General features: G+C 37.6%; 1 protein-coding gene across 1 annotated transcript; it reads left to right on the forward strand.

Annotated features, from left to right (window-relative positions):
- Positions 1-2,589: 2,589 nt before the first annotated feature.
- On the forward strand, positions 2,590-11,993 carry LOC128704998 (V-type proton ATPase catalytic subunit A; the record flags this gene model as incomplete). The annotated part of the gene is given in 8 exon segments (XM_053800216.2): positions 2,590-2,683; positions 3,352-3,464; positions 3,818-4,048; positions 7,511-7,705; positions 8,655-8,891; positions 9,209-9,777; positions 10,055-10,319; positions 11,177-11,993. Coding segments are annotated over 8 exon segments (1,866 nt in total), but the record flags the coding sequence as incomplete, so codon positions are not given.

Consider the following 11,993-nt stretch of genomic DNA (forward strand, 5'->3'; position numbering starts at 1 on the left):
TTTCATCTTGTCAGTATTGTATACCTGTCTTGCACAACATATTTGTCGTGTTGAGGACTCCTGCATACACAAATAACCCGCACATAAAAGAGAGAAGCTTACCACGATGTTTCGGTCCGACGTGGACCATTTACAGTCACTTTGTAAATGGTCCATGTCGGACCGAAACGTCGTCATAAGCTTCCTTACTTTTTATGTGCGGGTTATTTGTGTATCGTTCCAGTCACGGTATTGTGCCTTTTTTTGTTATACTCCTGTATACATTACTGTAAATGAAATATTAAACTTAATATTTTTGGTATTACACAAGACTCAAATACCTGACTGGGCAACATATGCTTGATACAGTATAAGTCATAACAGAAATACTGAGATGCTTTATGGGTTTGGACATACGAAAACCAAAAGGCTTTCTCTTTAGCTTTTCTTTATGGAAAAGTTTTGAGTATGGATTAGAAACCTACAAGTTCCAGTCAGCTTACCACAGTTTATTTATTTTATTTTTTTTTGGCTGAAGTTTTTTAAGATTCACGAGTCGTGGAGGTGGGAAGTACAGTGACTGTACTCTGAAGGATGGGTGTTGATAAGATGCAGTTTTATAACTGTAGTGCGGGCATGCCTCTGGCAAGACTGATGGAGTGAATGATGATGAAAGTTTCTTCTTTTCTGGGTCACCCTTCCTTGGTGGGAAATGGCCGATGTGTTAATAAAAAAAAATCTCAAATCTATATGTTCATTTGTATTTTGACTTAATAACTTTTAAGAGACATTTTCTGTGTACTGTACATATAAAATCTTGTAATTAAAATTAAGTCCATAACATTTACAAAACCTGAAATAGGCACTACAGTTCGGCCAATCAGGATTTGTTTGCAGAAACCTGTAGAGTTCCTCTTGAAGACAGGAATCTACTGGTAATTTCCCTTATATTTGAAATATAGTACAGTATTGTATATATTTATGTCAAAGATGATGCATTTACATTTTGGCTAGCTGTGTAGCTGTAGAAGGGGCCATTATGTATTAATAGTGTATTTGCATGACCATGCATAAGAACATGCATGAGCACTAGAGTTACACAACTACCAAAGTCATGTAGTTTTATTCTACACGTTTGTATGCGCTGTATCTTGAGTTTTGAGAGTTTTTTCCACTCCCGGAGCTTGACCCTGAGCCAGGCTTGTCTAGTGGTTATCAATCCATGAGCAGCAATTTTGCTAAGCATTAGTAAAATGGAAACCACATTTTCATAAATCAAGATTGTACATGTTGCACAAGAAATCCTGTATAAAGTAAGAGATTATAGCACCCCATTCATGATAACTTTTCTTAATAATTATACACGGTTTTGACAGTAAAACACCATGTGCTCATTGATCGAAGATTGTAAAAAGTTCCCCAAGAGATACTCTTATTGGGAGCATTGACATTTATCAGGTACAATCTTATCTTTATGCTTGATCACCTGCAGTCTGTACTCTGCTCATACTGACAACCCATGTAATCCAGTATATATTAAGAATTAAAATACTACATCAACTGAGCCTTTAAATGTCATAGAATTTGCAATAAAGACAATCATTACTATAAAGGGCACACACGTTTAATGTTTTTGTAAAGAAATAAGACATTGCATACAGTTCCCTACATAAGATTCCTTATAACCACAGTTGCCTACTGAAAAGATTTAAACAGTTAACATTAGTGGTGGGAGGATACCAAAACTTATGCCCATACCAATACTCATTTTTAGACCTATAATGATTTCATTCAACTTAGGCAGTACCCACCAATCCCAATACCAGTACTAAATTTTAGGCTAGTACCGTTACCCCCAAGTCAACACTGAATATTAAAATATCTAAGTTGAAGGTAACAATTCTTAGCTAATTCTTAGTCTCTCTGCAGCATCTCTCATCTTCATCTTAAAGAATAAATGCACTTATTTTAATTACCATTATCTCAAGGACATTGGCATATATGAATGTCCACTGGTTGGTGATGAGTATGGAAAATCATCACATTAATCATTATCTAATTGTTTTTCTGGTTTCTACAGCATGAATACCCAATTTAACAAGACAAATATCTGGCATTGACACACATTCTTTGAAGGAAGTAAATCACTGGAGAAATCATGTGACCTAATCTTGCTACTGTGACTTCTCTCTTAACATTGTGGGTGTTTTGTCATTGAAGTGCCCCAGGTTACATGACCATGGCTTTTTAGTTCTTTGTTTAATGTAAATACACTTTAAGTGCTTTCTTCATGGATGATTGCCCCTGTGGAATGTTAAATTGATGTGTGTAGAGTACCTAGTTAGTAGGTTAGCAATGGATGGTGGTGTGTTAGATAGGTATGTCTTTGCTCTTGGGGTTTGACATGAATTTATACCATGTCAAGACTGATGTACAATATTGTTACAGTGGGACTTAAATGAGCAGGTCAGGGGACTGGGGAATTGTGTCAGTGAGCTTATTAGCTATATTTTTAAAATCTTTTAATTTCCCTACCAGAGAAAAAAATGTTAATTTACTTCCACCCATTAATTCTAAATCTATACATTAATATGGTATGTTTTTTTCCAGGCGGGCGCAATGGCTAGGGCATCAAAACTGCCCAGAGTGCAGGATGCCCATGGAGAGAGTGACCTTGGGCATGTGTGGGGAGTCTCTGGTCCAGGTAAGTTCTTAGTCTCCATTTTTATTTGAATGATACTGGATGTACTATATGTTAAATCAGTATAAAAAGGAAATAAGCATTTTTTAATTACAGAGTAGTTTATTTCTGAGTTGCCGTTGGTTTCAGTATAATGTATACACTGAAAATGCTCAGTGATGTATTGTCAAACTGTCCAAAAAAAAAAAAAAAAAGGTCTCTAAACCTATGATGCATATAACCAGATGTTTCTTCATCTAGTAGAGGCTCTGCCCCAGATGTACAAAGTATGGAATTTGAAGTCTTTGTATTTTTTATTGCACTACTTAGTAATTTGTAAAAAAGTATCTGCTATAACTTGTGTACAGTACTATACATGTATATTACTTAATTTACCTAATGTGCTCTAGATAATTTTTAAATATTATACTGTCATTTTATTTAAAAACCTTGTAAATACAGCATACTGTATACTGTTGTAATTCCTTAGTGTAAAAAAAAAAAATCCTTGTGTTAGTCAGTGTTTATTTAAGGGTATTTTATTGTCCTTGGTTTTCTAACAGTCTTGACAGTCAAGAGATGGTTAGTGTGTTAAAACTAATTTAAGAAAGTGCTGTAAATTTCTTCATGGAGGACTGAAATCCTCAATTTTATGTCAAAATGAGCACAGTGATAGTAATCTCCTTTTTCAGTGGTGACTGCTAAGCAGATGAGTGGATCTGCTATGTACGAGTTGGTGAGAGTTGGTCACCAAGAACTGGTCGGGGAGATCATCAGGCTGGAGGGAGACATGGCCACTATACAGGTGTGTCATAATAATGTGCCCCAGTTGCTCATAAAGAATCATAATTCAGTTTTCTTGAGATGGGGGTCAGTGTTTTTACAGTATTCCACTGAATGACCATAAGTACTCTATGGTATTGACTCACGTTTGTTTAAAAAAATAAGTTGCTTTTTTAGGATTGCAGAAATAACAGGTTCAGAGCAAGTTTTCAGTGGCAAAGTTTTGCTCTCGCTAGAGCTTCATCAGCCAATGTCATTGAATTAATAAAGCTCTATACAGAGGAAAATTTTTACTATCTAAACTTGCTCTATATAGGTTTTATTTTTCTTCATTACTATTGGCAATACACAGTTGTATCCAATTTGCTTTCACAGGTCTATGAGGAGACCTCCGGTGTAACTGTAGGCGATCCAGTGCTGAAAACTGGAAAGCCTTTGTCTGTGGAGTTAGGACCTGGTATTATGGGGAACATTTATGATGGTATCCAGCGTCCCTTGCAAGAAATTTGTGACCTCACACAGTCCATCTACATCCCAAAGGGTGTTTCTACACCTGCCCTCTCCCGCACCAAGACATGGGAGTTCATACCAGAGTGCAGTGTTAAAGTTAGTATGATCCTGTGTAAATTTAATATTCTTCTTCTACAGTGGTCCCTCAATAATCGTCCGGCCTGAAAGTCGTCCATTTCGGAAATAGTCCTGTTTTTTCATCAAAATATTGGCTCGCAAATGGTCCGGTAACTCACTAATAGTCCTTCGTCCCGGACGCGTACTCACGCTCTGAGCCGCCTCGGCCTTTCCTTCCCAGCCAGTGTGCCATTGTTTACCAGTGAGTGATGGTCCCCTCGCATGCTCCTACGAAATATTTCATAATATTCCATTGATTTTAGTGCTTGCAAGTGCTAAATAAGCTACCATGGCTCCAAATAAAGCTTCTAGTGCCAGCCCTTTGGTAAAGAATGTGAGAAACACATAATTTATGAAAAAGTTTGTAGAAAAATACAAAGATGGTGGTGGTAGAGTGGAAGCAGTTGTGATAGTGGTTGATGAACATAAGAAAGGAGGATCACTGCAGCAGGCCTGTTGGCCCATGCTCGGCAGGTCCTTTACAATTCATCCCACTAACGAAACATTTTCCCAACCCAGTCCTCAATGCTACCCAAGAAATAAGCAAAGGGCTGGTGCTAGAAGCTTTCTTTGGTGGTAGTGATGGTGGTAGAAGGTAGTAGTGATGGTGGTAGAAGGTAGCAGTGATGGTGGTAACAGTTGTAATAGTGGTAGAAGGTCGTAGTGATGGTGGTAGTGGGTTCCTTCTTTAGTGATTCAGTGATTCTACCAACTCCTCCAATGTTGTTGGAGTTATATAGGGCTACAAAAACCACCGCCGACTCAGCTGCTGCTTCACCACCATTATGGACAGCTTACGCTCAGTGGCCCTTATATACCCAACAACACAACACAACACCTCTCGTGACATACGTAATGACTTATTTTATTCATTCTAGAGTATATTCCATGTTTCTATGTTATTAATATTGTTTATTATGTGATATTAGTTGAATTGTGATAGATAAATAAGCCATAGAGTTGATATTAGTGTCATATTCTCCAACAATAAACTTGCCATCCCTCCCTCACACAAACAAATAGCCAATAAGAACATAACAATGGAAGAACACTGCAGGTCTACTGGCTCATACAAGGCAGGTCCTTATCAAAATGGCCTCCACCCAAAGCTACCCAAGAATTTACTCCCGTACCCAACGACACAAATCAAACTCAGCTCCTCCAACTCGTATATTTGTCCAATCTCTCCTTAAGGCTACCCAAGGTCCTAGCCTCGATCACCCTACTGGTAAGTGTGATGTTAAATAAGAAATTAAGAAAGTAGGAACACTGGAACAGGCCTGCTGGCCCATACTAGGCCGGTCCTTCACAAATCCAACCCACTAACAGAACATATGCTACCCAAGCAATAAGCTCAGGTGCAAGTCCGACTCAAATCCAACCCCTCTCACTCGTGTATTTATCCAACCTAAATTTGAAACTACCCAAGCCATAGCTTTTACAACATTGGAAAGGAGGAACACTGCAGTAAGCCTGTTGGCCCATATTAGGCCGGTCCTTCACAAATCCAACCCACTAACAGAACAAATGCTACCCAAGCAATAAGCTCAGGTGCAAGTCCGACTCAAATCCAACCCCTCTCACTCGTGTATTTATCCAACCTAAATTTGAAACTACCCAATGTTTTAGCTTCGATCACCCTACTAGACAGACCGTTCCACTCATCAAGTACCCCTATTACCAATGTTCATTTATACATTTTATTAGTGCCCTAGAGTCCTTATGGAGGGGGATTCCCCTTCCAAATAACCTCTCTTCCCTCTCTCCTCCCTGTCTTCCATTCATCAACAACAGCCTTCAATAAAGGTAACTGTCATGTAGATGAATGGTTCAGAGAACCGACATGTTGATAAATTAGACACATGTGCAACTCTTGGGTATCTTTATTGAGGAAACGTTTCGCCACACAGTGGCTTCATCAGTCCATACATAGGAGAAACTTGAAGAACAGGAGGAGAATGAGGTAATCAGTCCCTCAACCTTGAGTCTATGTGGTCAGTACATCAAGATTGATGTACTGAACACTTCGACTTAAGGTTGAGGGACTAATTACATCATTCTCCTCCTGTTCTTCAAGATTCTCCTTTGTATGGACTGATGAAGCCACTGTGTGGCGAAACGTTTCCTCAATAAAGATACCCAAGAGTTGCACATGTAACTGTCATGTTGAATGTTCATTCTTTTGTGCATGTAAATCTATCTTTTAGGTAAAAAAAAATTTTTTTGTTGATACTTCTGGGTGTCTGGAACGAATTAATTGGATTTACATTATTTCTTATGGGGAAAATTGATTCGAAAATCGTCCATTTCGATAATAGTCCCACTTCCAGGAATGGATTATGGACAATTATTGAGGGACCACTGTACTTTCTTTCAACGTACCAGCCGTATCCCACTGAGGTGGGGTGGCCCAAAAGAAAAAAACGAAAGTTACTAGCCCCTTGCTCCCGGCATTTTAGTCGCCTCTTACGACACGCATGGCTTACGGAGGAAGAATTCAATTCCACTTTACAGTCTTGTGTTGAAAAGTTTATTGATGTAATATGTATCTCCTGAATTTATGGGCCTGATAAGAATGAACTGTAATGAACTCAGGAACCAAAATGAGATATTAAATTTGTCTCTATACCTTTGATGAGTTCCACAAGTTTTTCAACACTCAGAGCCTGGCCATGGGCCAGACATTAATAACAATACCATACTCTTGCCCTTACATTAACCCGTAAACGGTCCAAACGTATATATACGTTTTTTCAACATTTGAAAGTATGTAAAAAAGTAGATCTTTTTGTTTTTCTACATTTGAAAATGTGTAAAAAAACTTTGATCTACTTTTTTTTTGTTATAGTATTTGAAAATATGTAAAAAAAACTTAGATCTACTTTTGTAGCACTACACACGTGAATGTAGATCTGCTTGGACCGTTTACGGGTTAATAACTCTTACCACACACTTTGCTTCGTATACTCAACAGGCTTATTTCCCTTTAATTATTACTCTTTATTGCTTTTTACCTTATGCAAAGGAACTATGCTATCTGCCATTCATAGTTTCCTTACAAATTGGAGGCTTCACTTGTCCAATGCTATTGATGAGCAGCCCATGAACAGATTAGTTTATCCACTGGTTTACAAATGGTACCCATCTTGTTTAGTCATGGGCCACAACCCTCAAAATTGAAAACTAATTGTATATTTTCATTGAATTGTATTTGTGCGGTTTTCCCATACCCTAATTTCTTTTAAGTACGTACTTTTTTTTTTTTTACACTGGCCATCTCCCACCAGGGTCGGGTGACCCAGAAACCTAATATACTGGTGTAGCTCATGATCAAAAATGTGATTAAATATTTCTATTAGATGTTATTCCTATGACAAATTCTCGTTTTGCTATTTTGAAACTTAGGGTTCCATTTACACTATTGTTGACATTCTTGCACAGGTTGGAAGTCACATCACTGGAGGTGATATTTATGGACTGGTGCACGAAAATTCTATCATTGATCATCGAATAGTACTACCTCCAAAAGCTCGAGGAACTGTTACGTACCTTGCTGCTCCTGGCAGCTACACTGTGGATGAGACAGTTTTGGAGGTAGAATTTGATGGAGAGAAGCACAAGTACGGCATGATGCAGGTATGTCTATGAAAGTTAAAGATTCTCTGAAAATTATAAGTGTAACAAAACTTGTCAGTAATTGTTAATTGAAAAAATAAACTCCATTACATACTTGAATGTACTATATACCAATACAGGGTGTAGCATAGGTTTTCAAATACCCTTTTAATTCTGGGAGGATTATCATTGCAAACCTCTTAAACTTTCTCCAGTTTCTTAATACTGTTTATTGTAAAAACTATAAAGTAAAATAAAAGGTTAATTTGTAGATGTGAATTATTGCTGGACTACAAGCTAGTCAACTCCTTACTGCTCCCAACATATTGAATTAAGTATTGTGAAATATGTGCAGCCAAATGGAAATATTTTCCGTACAGAAACTTATGCTACACTGTTGGGTATAGTAGTTCTGTACTGGAATGTCTTAGAAATATCATCATTGCTTTTAGATAATATTAAACATTTTTAATGCCATTTATTTAAGGGACTAGTATAGGGGAATAGGTACTTAGTAATTGCGATTGTGATGGTGAGGATCGTTTTAACACGATTGTGACAATGTTTGATTCTGTAACCAGTGGATTTAATCCATTGTTTCTGAATCGGTTGATCCAGCAAATTTTGTCTAGTGTTTCTGAAGTTTGATAAATCTAGAGTTTACAGCACTTGGGTTTGCAGTGTGCAAGGAAAAAAATATTTTGTATCCAATTTTTTTTTCTGTTTGGGTTTTTGGTCAGAGGGTGATTAATAATTATTACCAAAATAAAATTGTGAAATGTGACTTTTCCCCCACAGAAATTAGTTTTGAAAATTAAAAACTTATACTTACACTCTTTGGAAGGTGCCTTGATGGTGAAGGACACGATCATCCCTTTTCCTGGATCAGACCTGATTACCTCTTGTTCTCCAGGTGCTGTGACCCATATAGGAGTTGCACTTTCCCAGAAATAAAAATATCCATTTACAGGTGTGGCCAGTGCGTCAACCACGCCCAGTGAGTGAGAAACTACATGCCAATCATCCCTTGCTAACAGGCCAGAGGGTTTTGGATGCTCTGTTTCCCTGTGTCCTGGGAGGAACAACAGCTATTCCTGGTGCTTTTGGTTGTGGCAAGACTTGCATCTCTCAGGCTTTGTCCAAATATTCAAACTCTGATGTTATTATTTATGTAGGATGTGGAGAACGAGGAAATGAGATGGCTGAGGTAGGTTCCATACATGTGTCTTTGTCTTGTCTAAGCAAGAGAACTGTGAACTTGCTTCTGATGAGTAAATGTAGATTAATTTTTTCTTAATGAGAGACAAACATTGACATACAGTACACTGGTTATACTTGGTTTTAATTTGGTGTGCTTGTGAAAATAACCCTTGAGAATTGTTTACAGTTAGGTTTTACTAATTGACTGAGCACTTTTTAAACAAAATATTTCATATAATACATGGTTATCACAGTAAAGTACAGTAACTTGTATCCATTTGTAGGTTAAGAGGCAGGATAGTTAATTTAATAAATATTCAACAGGTACTGCGAGATTTCCCTGAATTGGAGCTGGAGCTTCATGGCAAGAAGGACTCCATCATGAAGCGCACATCTCTCGTTGCCAACACATCAAACATGCCAGTAGCTGCACGAGAAGCTTCCATCTACACTGGAATTACTCTCTCTGAATACTTCCGTGACATGGGCCTTCACGTTTCCATGATGGCTGACTCGACTTCCCGTTGGGCTGAGGCTCTTCGTGAAATCTCGGGTCGGCTGGCCGAGATGCCTGCCGATTCTGGTTATCCTGCATACTTGGGTGCCCGTCTAGCTTCTTTCTATGAACGTGCTGGTCGAGTCAAGTGTCTTGGCAACCCTGAACGTGAAGGCTCAGTTACCATTGTGGGTGCTGTCTCGCCTCCTGGTGGCGATTTCTCTGATCCTGTTACTTCAGCCACCCTGGGTATTGTTCAAGTGTTTTGGGGTCTTGACAAGAAGTTGGCTCAGCGTAAACATTTCCCCTCAGTCAACTGGCTTCAGTCGTACTCCAAATATATGCGTGCTCTAGAAGAATATTATGATGCACACCATCCTGAATTTGTTTCATACAGGTTTGTTAATATTCTTTTTTAACACACCAGCCATCTTCCACAAAGGCAGGGTGACCCAAAAAAACAGAAGAAAAAATTTTTCTTCTTTTTGCATTTTGTAACTTATACAAGAAAATGGGTTACTGGCCTCGTATCTTATTCATCTCATTTTAATTTCCTCTTATGACATGCATGACTCAGAGGAAGGATTCTTTTTCATTTCTCCATGGAAAATTTTCTTGACAAATTTTAAATTATAACCAAAATGTGCTGTTCATTTTTTTTCTTTTTTTTTTAGGACCAGAATAAAGGAAATCCTTCAGGAGGAAGATGATCTGGCTGAGATTGTGCAGTTGGTTGGTAAGGCTTCTCTCTCTGATGCTGACAAGATCACACTTGAGGTGGCCCGAATTATCAAAGATGACTTCCTCCAACAAAACTCTTACACTCCATATGATTGCTTCTGTCCATTCTACAAGACTGTGGGAATGATGAGGAACATAGTTGCATTTTATGATATGTCACGGCAAATTGTCAATCGTACAGCTCAAAGTGACAATAAGGTAAGTCTTGTTGGGTAGCTTACAAATCTGATATTGTTTACTGTGAGTAAATAAATTGTTCATTGCATTTGGCAAGAGAATATTGGGATCCCTTACTGAGGGGAACTATTTAAACCCCTAAATTAAGAGGTGGGGACTGAGTCTATTTTCAAAGTTTTTTTTTTTTCTGCAGTTCCAAGGTGACCTTAATTTATTTGTGTGTATGTATATAAAATAGTAAAATGGTGATTGTACTGAGCTAGGAAATGCTCCTTCTAAATTATTCAATCCAAACTTTACAAAATATCTGGCTAAATAAGCGAGAACCTTCATATTTCACTATCGGTTTATTTGGTAGTTAAGTGGGCTACCTTTTCCTAAACCATGGTTTAAAAATTCATAAAACATTGCAACTATCAGTGCAGAGATTTTTTTTTTTTTTTAATAGTCCTCAGCTTCTGGTGATACCACTGAGTAGAATGACTCGCAGAATCGTAATAACCTGATTGGAAATACACATGGATATACCTTTGAATGGGTGGGATCTGAACCCATGGTTTGTTTCACTGGGTAGGATGAATGTACTAGCATTTTAGAATCACAAAAGCTAATTTGTGACACCGCATACATACTGACAACAAAACAAATGTACCTAAAATGTTTCAGTACCATGTAATATGTATTTTAGTTGCATCATCTGAATTTTCAAATTTTAATGGCTTAAATTTCGTCGTTAATCAGAGCTACCCCTTTCATTCCTCAGATCAATCCTGATTACCTCTCATTCCTTGGAGACTGACTCCTAATGGTTGTTCACTACCCTTTAAATATAATAGTTATAATATTTAAGATTTAATCTGTATATTTTCTATTCACAGGTAACTTGGCAAATTATTCGTGACTCAATGGGCCAGATATTGTATGAGCTATCTTCCATGAAGTTCAAAGACACACTTAAGGATGGAGAGGCCAAAGTACAGAGAGATTTTGATGAATTATATGAAAACATTCAGCAGGCTTTTAGGAATTTAGAAGATTAAATATGATGACAGGTTACATAGATGCACTTATCTTACTAATTTTACAATTCATTAATGTATTGATGCACTGTACCTGATATGTTGTTCAGCTCAAATTCACTATATCGCTGACGAGATTCACACTCGTGAACAAATAAATTTTGAATATTCAGTGCACATTATGTTGGTAAGTTGTAAGAGTAGAAGGGAAGATGTCCTCTTGGTGCATCATCCTTGGTCATTCCACTGCCCAGAAAATCGCTGGGCAGTCAGATTTTGTGCTTGCCCTTTTGTGAATCATGTGGGGCCTTGTATAGATTTTACTTAGTATTTATATAGTAGAGAGAGTAATTTTTTTGTACAGTCATACGAGATTGTTGTTAAAATAAGTTATCGAGTATAAAAACTATTCTCTCTTGATTTGTTAGCTAAGGAAGTGAGTTGACTTGCATTGGGACTGGATGTTTATTTTTTTATTTCATAAATGTATAATAGAGACTGGGCATGGGGGCTTTAGTCTCCATTTCCAAAATATAGGTAGTGAGTGTGTGCAAGCGCAACTTACTATGTACTATCTGTGCTGTGTAAGAAATTTTTGCTTCTCAACTAGACATTCCAGACTCAACATTTGTGTATATTTGTGAAGTTTATTGTGAGTAAACAAATTGGAGGGGAA

Source organism: Cherax quadricarinatus, chromosome 97, assembly GCF_038502225.1.
Source record: "Cherax quadricarinatus isolate ZL_2023a chromosome 97, ASM3850222v1, whole genome shotgun sequence".
Classification (NCBI taxonomy): domain Eukaryota; kingdom Metazoa; phylum Arthropoda; class Malacostraca; order Decapoda; family Parastacidae; genus Cherax; species Cherax quadricarinatus.